The 14,483-nt window shown below is 45.3% G+C and overlaps 1 protein-coding gene across 2 annotated transcripts in view; it reads right to left on the bottom strand.

Moving 5' to 3' along the window:
- Positions 1-459: 459 nt before the first annotated feature.
- CCND3 (cyclin D3) overlaps positions 460-14,483 on the bottom strand; it is an 82,890-nt gene continuing 68,866 nt past the window's right edge. For both annotated transcript variants that reach the window (XM_083509302.1, XM_083509301.1), the window contains 3 exons: positions 10,438-10,597; positions 9,485-9,627; positions 460-2,418 (listed from right to left, as the gene is read on the bottom strand). In XM_083509302.1, coding sequence (XP_083365428.1) covers positions 2,248-2,418; positions 9,485-9,627; positions 10,438-10,597 — 474 coding nt within the window. In that variant the 3' untranslated portion in view covers positions 460-2,247. The remainder of the gene's footprint in view (positions 2,419-9,484; positions 9,628-10,437; positions 10,598-14,483) is intronic.

Genomic DNA, 14,483 nt, shown 5'->3' with positions numbered 1-14,483 from the left:
GCTCTTCTGTATGCCAGGGCAGCGAGTGGCTTGGGATAGAGCAGAAGGATGGCCTGCAAGCTGTATCAGTGTCTTGGGTCACTTCCTTTGTATTGCTTGTAGGAAGCAGCAGCTGTGTGGCTGTCCTTGGAAAAATCATGAAGTAAATAGGGTAGAAGGGGGAAAGACTCATGAAGAGAGACAGGCATAATACAAAGAGGTCTTACAAGAATACTGGTTGCTATCTAGAACAGCTAGCCAAAGTTGCTACAGCTTAAGAGGCCTCCCGTGTTTTGAAATCAGCTTGTCAGAATCGAATTGTTAAAAGTGGATTACGTTAGCAAGGCAGAAATCAAGAAAGCGTTCTTGACTTTTATTCTCAACAGGCCGGTTTCTTAGAGGAACAAGTCAAGCAAGCTGTATTTTAGATGCATTTGGTTCTTTTCAGTCTTATTTCACCCAGGAAAGACGACAAGAGAGTGCCAATTTTAAAAAATGCTTTATTGCAGTATGGTAAAATATCAGTAAGGTATAATTTCCTTAACAGGAGGGTTTTGAGTGACAGTGACTATCATATTGACAAACTTTATTCAAAGCTCTAATATATAGTTGGGTGGATGTATCTATAAAATACATTCCTCTCGTCTTCAAACTTGTTCCAATAGACTTACTTATCAGAAATGCTGATAGCACATTAATTTTGACTAATCGGCGTAAGCACAATGAGGGAAAAGGAAAGGCAAAAACATAGTAAGAGAGAGGCTTTTTCCTGTTGGCCAAGGTGACGGGTCTCCAGTGGTGTTTTAGGTAGCATCAGTTCATGTTTCTTTTTCCAGCTGGAGGGTTGAATAATGAAATGCCACTAGAATTCAAAAGACAAAGTTTGCTCCCATTGCTACAGTTCCCCCACACCAAAGGTTTCTAAAGTCTCTCATAAAAGCAGCATTTAGGAAAAACACATACACACCTTTTTCCTGAACAAAACACACAAGAACAATACAACTCTCTAGTCCAGTGCAGTCGCAGCTCATTATATTGTAAACTCTTTAGGGGAAAGAGATCACTCTTGACCCCCTTTTTATTTGCTCAGAATAGATTTGTATAGCTGGACTTCCTTCTCCTCCATCACCCATCCCTTGCATGTAGTTCTCCTGCCCTTTTTTGTTTCTTTTTTGGCAGTGAAGACAGGAGGGATTTGTACATACAAGTATAGCAGCACTTGTTGGGTGTACTCTGATCGGGAATGACCTTGACTCTATCAAAGTAAGCAGCCCAGAGAGGTATGAAGGAGGACGAGGAAGGACATTAAGGCACTCTGTTATATGGCAAAAGGGATGAATCAGGACAACATACCCTACTGAGCTTCTGATCGTGCTTGGTGGCTTTGTAAGGTTTGATCCTCACAATAAATAAAGTAACTCCGGTCTCACAGGAGTAAGAGAAGGCAACTGGTGCAGCAAGTAGAAATTTTCCCCTTGGGTTTCTAGTGAAGAGGGGATTCTCCCCAACCCCCAATATTTTATATGGAAAGCAGCACTTTACAAGCACCTACAAAAAGCGAGCCAAAATCCACTTACTTCTCCTGAACGGGCTAAAAGACTCTGAAGGGTTAATGGATTGTGATACTATTAATAATCAAAGGAGAACTAAGACGTCCTTGGGACTGGTAAAGAGATTCCAGTGCTGGACTTTAAATATAGCCTGGTCTCTCTCAACCAGGTGCCCACACATGGCTGGGTGAGCAGAGCGGCTTCAGCCAAGGCTGTCTCAGGTGCATGTTTCAACTTCTTCATGTTAAGGTGAAGGCGGTCTATATAACAAAAGTGCGTTTTCTCTCTTGACACACATGCAACAGGCATGCAGCAAAGATTGGGACAAAACAGCAGTGATCAGCAGCGCGTCCTCCAACGAAGCAAACCCAAACTGAAGAACTTTTGAACTGACGCTAAGCTCACCTATCCTTCCCGAGTTCAAGCGTGGCTCAAAACACCACAGGAAGGTCCCCTGATCCTAGGAAAAACCAGGCTAGCAAGGCAGAAACAGTCCAACTGCAAGGGGCCTTTTCCCTTTTGGAGTCCCTCCCACGCCATTCCTCCAAGACCCAAATCCCACACGGTCTCATTACAAAGGTTATGCTCATGGGGTCATTTCCTCCCACTCCCCTTATTCTTCAGTGATCACATGGCACAGGCAGAATGTTCCGGGAGGCTTCTTTTCCTGCGTTAAGTTCTACTTGCTGGGAGCTGGGTGATTGGAGGGAGGGGCTGGTCACAGGTTGATGTCTGTGACATCCGTAGGTGTGCTGGTCAGGCTGACATCCTGGCTGTCAGGGTAAACGGCATCCTTGGAGGGGCTGTACTCTTGCCGAGGCTGTGAGGTCTGTTTCAGGTTCTCTGCTAAGGCCGCCTCAATCTGCTCCTGACAAGCTTTCAGGCAGTCCTGGGGAAAAAGAGAGAAGAAGGGGGTGCTCTTCATTTCCACTTAAATTTTCACTGCAGCAATAACAGAGCTCCTCCAAACATCTATGCTTTGGTTGGTTTGGACGATAGGCTTTTCTGCTCCAGTGAAGGAGCACATTCACAGTGAATTTCTTCTTCAATATCATGCAAAGGGGTTTGCGGAGCAACTAGCATCCTAGTAGAGTTCTGATTATTCTATTATTCTTAGATATGTATGAACAGGAAGGTCTTATGAAGTAGGGTTAGAAATACCTTATCCTTGTTCTGTATCCTAAGCCTGAGACCAGGCTCAAGCATTCTATATAGGTGACCAGTACCTGACAACAGAGACTTTGCCTCTACTTAAAAAAACCTAAGTGTTTCAAATATGAATTCCAGCAATTACCCTAGAGTTGTGCCGCCACACATCTAGCAAATATTGAGTCTGAATGCGGCTTCTGTGAGTTTTGGAGCCTTTTGAAAATACTCATTAAAAAATTCAATGGCAATAGTCTCAGTCTGCAGTTCTCAAGACTACGATGCCCGTTAGATCAGACCAAAGGCTCATCTAGATCTCACAGTAGCCAACATGGTGCTTTTGGGAAACCTGCAAGCAGGACAGGAGAGCAACACCATAGCTGGTACTCTGAGACATGCCACCTCTGAGAAGGGAGGCGGTAGAAAGTCACCCAAGCTGCTAGCCATTTCTATATCCTGTAGGGGCGAATTTCACAGTTTATGTGTGAAGAAATACTTTCCTTTGTCTGCCCTGAACCTTCCCGTGTTCAGCTTCATTGAATGACCTCTAGTTCTGGTATTATGAAAGGAGGGGGGAGACTTCTCTGTTTCGTTTCTCCACTCTCTGCAAAATTTAATACGCCTCTACCCTGCTCCTCCTTACTTGCCTTTGTTCTTAAACATAAAAGACCTCAAATGTTGTAATTCTTCCTCACTAGCAAGTTGCCCTTTTCTGAACATTCTCCAGCTCTATGATACCCTTTTTGAGATTTGGCCACCAGAACTAAACACTGTAGTCCAAGTGCGGTGACAACATGCATTTGTGTAACACTTTTATGATCTTGGTAGTTTGATTGTTAGTCCCTTTTTCTAGTGCTCCCTAATACAGATTTTGCCCTTTTTAGAGCTGCTGTACACTGGGTCAACATTTTATTCAACCTATCTAACACACCAAAATCTCGTTCCTGGTCAGTCACCAACACTTTACACCTTACAAACTTTTATGTGAAGTCAGAATTTGCCCTAGTCCTTATCATTGCTTTTTCTGCTCAGGGCTTGCAAAGCTGTGTTAATCAGCTGATTGCTGGCACTTGGGAAATCCTGTGCACCAGCCAGATCCAATTCCCCAACTCTATCCTAGAGAGTGATCTAATTTAGTGTGTTTATTTTACTTATATGTATTATGCAAAGCTAAAAACTTCAAAAGTGCCAAGCTTGCCTCTTACTTATTTGCAACTGGCACCCATCCTTGTTACTAAGGAATTTAGAAAATGGAAACACTTCCACGGACAAGTAAGGCATTGCAAAAAATTCCCCTCCCCAAACCACTGATTGCTATATTAAGTACCTGAAAGATGTAAGGTTTCAACCCTAGCTACTCCACACATGGAGTATGTTCAGCCCCACCCCCAATTCACCCACTTCAACCGTGCAAATCTTCCATTATAATCTATAAGCCTGTCTTAGAATATAAGCCCATTAACTTTTTAGAACAGTGGTTCTCAATTGGTTGGTCTGTGGAACGTACTTGTCAATTGTCCGGGATATCCCGTTTTGGGGGGCAGTGCTCTCATGTAGGTCAGAAGACGTGTTCTGTCCCGCACCGCCGCACATAAACAAAAACTACCACAGTGATATCAAAATTTTCAAAGGTAGGGAGTCCATGGCATGGCTTTTGAAAAATGGGGTCTGCACTACTTAGCTAATTGGGAACCACTGTTCTAGAACTTTCTTTGAAGGCTAATTGCTTTTACGTCATAGCACTAGAAAGTGTTCAGCAGTACACTGAAGCCCACCCCACTAGCCTGCATGGGACTGAAAATGCTACTGCCAAGGCAACTGCATTAATGCAAGGGGAAATCTTGACCTTACGCTCGGGAGGAGCCGCATACAGCAACGCTTTGAGATGAGGAAACCCCTCTCGTTTTGCAATGAGTCATGGTGGTGAGCCCCAATGAACCCCATCGCTGCTGCACCTCCTCCTCTAAAGGCCAGGGTTCGCACTCTTGCCCCAGCTCACAAGAAAACTGACATTTTGCACTGCAGAGCGCCGGGGTTCTCATTGGATCCCCAGCCGGCTCCCCGAGGCTGGGTCCATTTGCAGGATCCTGCCACATACATAATCTTACAAAGAATCCACGTTTAGTTCTTAGAAATTGACAGAGGATGTGGCAAGTAAAAATAGCAACACCCAACACTCCTTCCCCAAGACAGTTCCAGTAACTGTGGCCTCTAAAACCTCCACCCAACAGAAGCCAGGGCTCTGCAAAGGCCATTCTAAATTTATTGGCCAGTTTGTGGGTGCAAGGGAAGGAACGGGAAGCAACGCTGTGAAAGGAGGAGGATTGATTAAAGGAATTCAGAAGCACGTGTATGGGTTTATGCATGGGAACCAAAAGCTGCTTTTTTGTGAATTGAATCTTGCAATTGTGAATTGAATCTTGCCATTGAATCTTATGCATGGGAACCAAAAGCTGCTTTTTTGTGAATTGAATCTTGCAAGTCTGTTTTGCAGAGGGGATTCCAGCACTGTTCAGAAACCGAGGGACTATTAAGAGTGTTAGAACGCATGTGTTGCATGAAGAAAACCCCAAGTTGAATTTCCAGTTTCTTCAGGGCGGTCTTGTACCCTGGAGAGGTGCTACTGCTCAGTGGAGAACAAGGCAGCTAATATCTTTGGCGCTCCAGATAATGCTGAAATACAATCCCTAACAACTGGCCATGTGAAAGAGTTGAAGGCCAGAAACATCGGGAGGGCCATTGGGTTAGCACTGATGAACCAATGGAAGGCACCCTTCTAAAGAACTTGTGACCTTGCAATGTGGCTATGGTGAACCAGTGCTGTATGTCTAAAGGAACAGCATGGCTTATTGCCAGCCATAAAGATTCCAACTGACCCTTCAAAGCCTGTTTCTGAGCTTCTGGAAGTGTCCAGTGAGTTGCAGGCAAGAGAGATGCCAGCACAAGCCATGGGGCAACTCAGGGATGGAGGGTGGGCAGTAACACGCTGGCTAATGTGATGTAACACCAATGACAAAGCAATTCGTATCTAAATGTGTTTATCCTCAGCTAACCCTGACAAGCAATTAATTAAATGGATGAAACTGACATATTGATAGGAAAGGAAAGAATATAGTTGTGGAGAAGATATAGGAGGTATAAGGTAAGTTCAGATCACACAAATACTATTCTACATCCTTTTCTTTTGTGAGCCGGTCTCCACTACCCTCAGTCTCACACTTAACTTTCTTTGACAGTGAGGACTAGAAACATGAGAACAAAAACTCAAGTCTCAGGATTTTAAAAGTTGTGCCAGGTGATGTGGCTTGCAACAGACAGATACCCAAAACAGGAAGATTGAATAACTACAGACAGCATATCACAGTATGTACAAAGTCCCAGACTAGCAGCCTAAACTCATGTTCTGAAGTAGATACAGAGCATGTTCTCCTGACTCCAAGTAAAAATCAAGCAAAACTGGAATGCAGCAGAAATCAAAGGTTGATTACGACTGAAGATGTTATCTAGCCTTGAGGATTCATGTTTACTACAGAAGATGAACTGGCAGAGAAAAAAATAGGTACTATCTGGGTCACTGGAACCTGCACAGTAACCAACAGCTCAAGAGGTAACCAAAAAACCCAAACCATGAACCCTTTGACTGATATTAACCAAACAAGTGAGAACAGAGCCACGGTTTGAAGCCCCTACCCACTGAACCTTCAGCAAAAGCCTGTTAGGCGTGGCAGATGAGATGGCAGGGGACACCACAAAGAGACATCTTCACCCCAAGCTTGTCTTCTAATTAACTTCAAAACGACACAGAGCAGAAGAGCAGCCAAAAGGAATCGGGCAAGGGAAAGACCCTCCCAGCCAGCAAGATAAGCTCAGCGTTGCAACGTAGGCTAGGCCCGAGCTTCTTTGTGGCACCAAGCCTTGGCTACTTTTAGTGCTTCTAATCTGCTCTTTATGGGTCACTTTTGTAATCCTCTCCCCACCTCCCACCTGTTCTCTGCTGTCTTCGATCAACTGTGCTCACAGGACCAGCATTCAAACTCCGCCTCCTGCACAGCAGCAGCTTGCAAGCAGCTGGCTGCGGGCAATTCAGAGACTAGGGCAAGAGGCCAAAGAAAACCCAGCAATAGATAGGTTTCTGCTCCACGACTGTTAAGCAGCGATGGCTGGATCTGTGGGAGAGGTCCAATCCCAGAGCCTTCGCTCCGCCTTTCAGCTTTCGGCAGGTAGCGGGAGACATGAAAAGCCTAGCTTCCCCCTCCTCTCTGATGCCCCTCTGGCACCCGGGGGGGGGGGGCCTGGAATTCTGCTTGAAATGAACTTCTTTGGACTCCATGCTTGCCCCTGACAGGAATCTGACACCGCGCCACATGAACAGATGCTAAGCTGGTTCTCTCCCTTCCCCATCGGCCAGCCCAATCCCTAACACCTGTCCGTTGAGGTGTTTTTCAAAGGCCTCCTGTGTACCCGGGACAAAGAGGAGCAACTGATCTGGGACCTCATGCGAGCCATCGGTGGGAGAGCCACCTGCATCATGTAGCCATCACCCATTCAGCAGCGGGCCAGGAGCTGGCACGGCACATTTGGGAAACGTGGTTGGGCTTTAGAGAAACAGCCAAATTCATGTCAACCCCCACCGGCCAGGGAAGAGACACAGCCACTTGCTGCGCTGGCTCTGGACCAAGAAGCGAACACTAGCTTGGGAATCAGGAGGGGAGGGAAGGATAGAGAGGAAAGCCTGCCAACCATGCAGTCTTTGCATTGAGTAGGCGAAGAAAGCCAACGGTGTCTTCCGTTTCTGGAGGATGCAAGCCCTTCCGCATCAGACGGGAGTTTAAGAAAGAATGGGCTCTTCTCAATGGATACCCGGACATGATGAAATAAGCTGTTCCGTGCAGAATCTCGTGCCAAATTAAGTAATTAGTCTCCAAGCTGCTGAAAAAAGGTCCATTGTCCTTGACGTCACAAGCTGGGATGGCTGCTCTTACAGCAGGGGTGGGGTGGGGAAGAAATGCAGCCCTCCAGACCTCTCAGCCAGGTCCTTTGGAGCCTCCTCAGGCCACGCCCCTAGCTGGCCCTGCTTTGTATCCTGAGCATCCTCTAATAATGGCTCCTGCTTGTCTGGATGGAGGATAAAGAGGGCTACAAACGTTTGTAGAATATAGCTGCAGTACAAAAGTGAAATTTACATTTGGTTCCCCACCCATTTTGCCTCTGGCCAGGGCCAGAGCTTGTTATATGGTCCCTGAAAGGATGTCCATAAAGGGAACACAGCCCTCTGGCTGAAAAAGTTTCCCTACTCTGTCTAATGGGATAACACAGGTTATGGAACTGCCCTCATGGCACATCTGGGCTGCCCAGATTTCTCCTTCCACTGCAGCTTTTCACGCTGTATCCATCCAAAGGGGACCAACGCAGAAAGGAGAGGCTGCAGAACTCCAGAAGGACACTTTGCACAATATTTCTGGGCAGCATGAACAGGACGATAAACTAAACCACAAGAACTGTCCATGTCCAAAGGATCATTTCAAAGGATGGTAGTGTAATGCGGATACTTATGACACTACCCTCTCTGCACAATATGATGGCGCTATCAGCAGACCCACAGGGTAAGAGAAACAAAGGGGGCCCAGGCTGGAAATGTCACAATACATGGTACAATAGGGGCTTGTCAGACATCTCTCTCTCCCCCCCCCCCACTTCCATGCACTAAGTGAGTGAATGTGTGAAAGGAGGACTGCATCTGCCACGTGACCTGGAAGTGTCTTCGGACAGCGCCGGCTCACGGCCTCTAGAGCGAGATGAGCACGCAACCCCAGAGTCGGACACGACTGGCCCGTACGGGCAGGGGGACCTTTACCTTTACTTAACTTTAATTATGGTTCGAAATACTTAAATACCTGTTTTAACATTGTATTTAAACAATTTCCACGTTTTTGTTTTTGGTAAACCGCCAGGGGGTTCTACTTACAATCAAATGGATTATAAATTTTGCTAATAAAACACCCTTCTCAGATGAAATGAATGATTTTTATATGGCAAGGGGCCCTGGGGGCTGGTTAAAGATACAGTTCAAAGACACACTTACTGCAGAGCAAGGCCAATGAACTCAGAAGGGCCAACTTCTGCAGAGGATTACACTAAGTCACTGGCATTGACTATGTTAAGGAAATATGCCCCCAAATTGCCTTACCTTGACACAGACCCTCTTGCTTGATCTTGCGTACAGTATGTCTGTCCTATTCCCCGTTTATTTCTCGCTGATATAATGGGCCCTTCCTGCCTCACAGGTGTGCACTTCGGTTATAAAATAAGACAGCAACTTTCGGTCCTGAAGCCTTTCTTCCCAAAAGAGCAGCTACTCCACCAAGATGAATGGAGCAGAGGTTCTCTCCAAACATACGTCTCCTCCTCACTTAAAAAAAGAGGTGGCTGCAGCTCAGACACTTCCTGGACTTAATGCTACTACTTTTACAATGTATTCATTGTGGTGATATGCTTTATTGCTGCCTTATTAGCTGCCTTGGACATCTAATTAACATAAAGGTTGGATTGAAATAATCATCATCATAATACTGCCTAGCTGTCGTGTGCCTCTAAAACAAAGAGGTCGGCAGGCAGAAGATGAGGCACATTAAGTCCATGCAATAGTTTCTGCAGAGAGATGCCAAATGCCACTCCATAAGTAAAAGCAAGATCTCTGGGCTTGGGCAGATGAAGCCAGAGTAAGCTTGCCTTGAGTCAAACAGCAAAACGCAAGCCAGATCCCAACTCCCCAGAACCAGAGCCCTGTTCCCCACTGAGCACATACTCACCACCTCTGTGCCAGTAATGCTAGCAAGCAGTTCCGTAAGCTCCTCGCCAGAAAAATCATCGGATGAGGTAGAGAGGCCATGGACTGCCGCTCCAATGCTTCCAGTAGCAATCATGGATGGGGGATACATAGCAAATGTGTAATCTACAAATTCAAGGAGAAAGAAGAGAGGGTGTCAGGAGAAAGGATGACACGAATTCTTTGCTCACTACAGCTTCCAATAGGCCTTTCCTATTGTCCCCAAGAGGTCCTAGGACTTCCCACCATCCAGCTACAGTATCTTAAAAAAACACGCAATCCATTAGCTTACAGAAATAGTTTGCCAATAGAATATTATGAGCAGGTTTTCCAGGAGTGGCCTGGCCAATGGACAGGAGGAACACTGAAGTCCTCTTCAGGCATTTCTCATGTGAAGGAAGAAAGTGAGTTGAGAGGAGCTCCCACCCCCACCGTGTTGAGGTGTTAACTTCAGATGGACAAATGGATTTAACCATTCTATTTGGTGGGCTTACACATTTCATTCTCATTTAAATCAAACAAAGACAGCACTCTGCAATGTTGTTGTACAAACTGTCCCAGCCCAAAAGACTATCAAGGGAGAGCCAATTACTTTAGTAGCCAAATGCTAGATGCTTCTGAGAGCAGAGTGCTGGGGTGGATGTGTCTTTAATATGCAATGTGGCTTTTTGTGACAAATTTCAACAAGGAAACCTTATAAACAATAGTTTGCCTAATATTCATCATCCTTGCCTTTCAGTCATGAGAAACCAAAGAGGTCAAGGGTTCTAGTATCAATGGGGAAAAAGCTGGGTGTCTCTGAAAAATAAGATCCAAAGATGCCACTGATAATTTGTTTAGTATAGCTAGGGATAAAAATCAAGTTCTGTTTCATTTTAGCCTGTAATGTAACTATGCTCCACCATTCCAAGGAAGTTCACCTGTTGCAGGACATACCTGTAGCACACAATGCAATGAACGTCTGTGCATGCTTCTTCACCAAGTCCACCTTCTGCTGGGGAAGTGAGAGCCGCTGGAGAATATGATCCAAGAAGTCATTGGCTATCACTGAGACTAGGTCCCACTTTAGCTTCTCAAGGACTAAAAACTCCCAGTCCTGAATGAAAACACAATAGAGTGTTAAAACACAATGGGCCTTTTTAACCAACTTCACACTACAAAACAACAGTGGTTCAAAATTCACAAGACATATCAACAAAAGGTTACAACAGCCAATGATTAGGGATGCAAGGGACCTGCTTTGTTGGGATAGTCCTGTGGAGATAATGTGGAATCTGCTAGCATTCATAAAGATAGGAAGATATTGAATCCTGCTGCAAGACAGAGATCAGACAGTGGCTTGATGTATTAGCGAAGAACTGCAGCTTGTACACTACTCCTTTCATAACTTCTGCTCTTGATTAACCACAGAATGCCATGTTGTCCAGACCCAGAACTATGGTTAGTTTAAACAAGCCAGCTTCAGCCACCATGGTTTGTAGCTGGCTTGTTTGAAAGTAGCTGAAGTTAGTATAAACCTCAGTTTGCTTGTCTGGGTGACACAACAAACAGGAGTTAAGTAAGAGTGGAGGCAAACATTTCTGAACTCCCCCTGGCCACTTGGCAGGACAGGAGAATGGCCAAACATGAGGCTCACTCTGTCCCACACATGTCATACAGAACTGTAGTGAGTGTGACATGAAAATGTGGCCAATTGCTCTCTGCCCTCTTCCGTCCTTTAGTTGGAACTGCAGGCAAGTATGCCTTCTGCTATTGCTTGTGGTATATGTTGACCACTCTTCCTCTCTACTCTCCTAAGGAATGAATTTACAGGTTTAAGTAGAAAGCAGAGCTATACAACATCCAAACCCACCAATGATTTGTCATCTAAGCACAGAATACAGTCAATTAGACACATCAAAGTGGACTTGGTGCACTAGCCCTGTGGAGAGCAAACTGCACTCTAGGCTAACATTCACCAGTCAGTGATGCCCACAGAAACTCCATGATGCAAGGTCTTATTATTATTATTAAGACCCAACACTTCAGAGGTTCAGGTGCTTTTGGGGTCAGCAGCAAGGAAGCTGCCTTCCTCTTTTGCTTAAAATGGTATCTCATTTTTATTGGCTCTTTCCACTTGTAGCAATGCCAGTTCATGGCAGTTTCCAAACTGCTTTAGTTGTAGAAGAAGCAACCCTGGCAAATGGAAAGAGAACAGAGGAGCTGAAGCGCTTTGCTCAAAAGAGCAAACATCCTTTTCCTGAACTTTCCCCTGACACTTCACAGGCTCAGTTTGGGTCACTTAAAAGAAAACAACCACCAACACAGAACAGAAAGCTGAGCATGCCGGACAGCAGTGATGTTACATAACTACCACTGCAGTTCTTCAGATAGCGACAGGGGACCTGAATGCTTGCATAGCTGTGAACAGAAAGCCCCCACCCCAAACACCCACTTTACCCCAGTTTCTCCCTGAGGAAGTGCCCCCGCTCCAACACTGCAAACTGCTAAATTCCTTAAGTTTAAAAGCTATGCAAAGATCTGACACAAAAACTATTTAAGGGAGAAATTGTGGCATTCTGCATGCACGTGTCTCCCCCCCCCCCAATTTGCCCAATCAGCAGATTTTGTGCCTAAAGCCCAAACTGCATTCTAAACTCAAGAAAGCTGGATCCAAACGGAGTATATTGCAGTTAGATCCCATTCGCTTCAATGGGAACAAAGTTTTAAGCCATGACTAACAAGTCGTGTTGATTTTACTGGGACCCAAGGGCAACTAATTTACTCTGGATCAATCCCAGAGCGATTCAAGAGCAGTTTTGCATTTCTTCTGTATCAAAATCCCTGGAGAGGGGAAAAATACAGACCTGGACAACTTATGTGGAATTTGCACATGACCCCTTCTGAATCTTGGACAGGGCTAAACACACAACGTTCTGGAATATACTTTGCGCATGCCTGGCCTTGCTTTCTCATCAAGATTTCTTTCTACATTTTTTTCCATGGAACCCTTAGTTTACTTTCAATACCACAACTTCCTCTATAGACATTTCTCAATAGGCAGCTGATGAGCTGCATCAGGCCTCTAAAGCATCTCCAACTGGCTCCCTGGTTCTTGCCCGCCTTCACCACCCATTGCTCTCTCCCACCTTTCTCCAAAAGCCTGCAGTGGCTGCCACTAGGCCAGCTCCAGCCACCATGTTTTCTTATGATGCTACAGCTGCACGATCAGCCACTTGGGAGACATGGTGACTGGGACTGGGATAGCAGCAGCTACTGTGAGCCACAGATATATGGACAGCGCTACGTCACAGAGACACCTCTTAAATTCTTTGGGTTTAAAATCCAGATTCTGAAGATGTCCCAAAGGCACTCTGACAGTGCAATTTTACACCATGTGTTACTTTATGGAACAGATTCCCTCATCACATCAAAAACAGCATATCCACACATCAAACTACCAGAAAAAAACTGCAGAAAAGGACAACTATCCCAAATGCAGTTTGCCACCCAACCTACTCAGCAAGAGATAGTGAAACAGGGAGGAAAGGAGTCCATTGTGCAAATAGGAAACTTCAGTTGAATGTGCACTGTTGCCTCTTCTGCAAGAAAGGAAAGCTAAAGGTGCTATAATCCTTGGTGAAAACTGAAACCACTTCAAGCAGTATCCTTCATAGCTTAGGGTACAGTCAGCACCTACAACCATATTACTAAGTTGAAAAAGAAGTGTGCGTACTGGGTAGCCTTAAGAAACAGAAGCTGCCTGGTTTTTGCAGGCAGATGAAAGAAGCAATAGAATCCTTAAGTAGCAGATGGACCATCAGGCTGCAGGCGGAGGGATGCCATTTTTTAAATGCTCTCCAATGTCAATATTCACCACAAATATTCTGCTCGAATATATGTGGTGCCTTTATAGATAAAAATACTAGCGTATCAGAGAGAAAGATCCTAAGTTAGCCCTCTCTTATTGTTATGCTTTGTTCCCTATTTGTAGGGAATGTTTTATATCGGGGAGCATTAAAAATGTGACATACACACATTCTTTGTAACCTGAAGTGGAACAGTTCATTCTACCACTTCATGCCCAGGGAAGTTCATAAAGAGCCAACAGATTTCTAAAACACTGGGAAAGTTTTCTTGCTCCCCATGGTGATGCCATAGCTTATGATCTTTGGAAAGAAACAGTCTCTGATATCTATGGAGCAGTCCAGAGCATCTTAGAGAGCAAAAATCCCAAGCGCTAGGCAGACCAGATGGTTATTGAATGAACTGTGAAAGCAGATCCCATCAAGCCAAAGACCTTGTGACCTGCTGACATGAAATGCTCCTCTAGCCATCTCTGCAGCTAAATGTGCACGCAGCAAATTGGCTGAATGAATGAAGTGCAAGGCAACTTAGATAATACCCGTGGACGGAAACCCAGCTTCCTTCAAGTGGATAAATTCCTTGTTGCATCATTTCCTTCTGCTAAGAATAACTTCATCATGATCTTGAATGCTGAGCTGCTGTCAAGCAGGCATCCTCCTCTTCTGCAAGAGGAAATTGACCTACTGGGAAAGTGAGGCGGCTTTCCTTCCAGGAGCGGCTGAGGAGCAGGCTTGATGCTACATCCTGATAAGGCACCAGGATGTAGCCATTGTCCAAACCTTGATGAAGACGCTTTCTCCTTCCTATCCCTGGATCACTCTCACTGCCCCGTTGTGAAAGTAGAGAAGCACGGGACATTATTAGCACACAGGAGGGAAGTAGCAGATCTCTGCGGTTGTGTAAGTGAAGCATTAACACTCTCAGTCCCAGGGGCAGATGCCACCCAAGCATTACCCAAGGGAGCCACTGACCCTCAGTCACCTGAGAGTCCCTTCCTGAAGACCAGAGAGTGTTTCAAGTGCAGGTCTGGGATCAAGGGACAAATTCCCATCGCAACCTGGTCTCCTGGTTGTTCACCCACTGGCTTCTAATAACAGAAATCTTCTATTTTGTTTCTGCACTAGGCAATGCACAGT

This window comes from Podarcis liolepis (assembly GCF_965112155.1).
Source record: "Podarcis liolepis genome assembly, chromosome: 6".
Lineage (NCBI taxonomy): Eukaryota > Metazoa > Chordata > Lepidosauria > Squamata > Lacertidae > Podarcis > Podarcis liolepis.
This window is presented reverse-complemented; position numbering and strand designations above follow the sequence as displayed.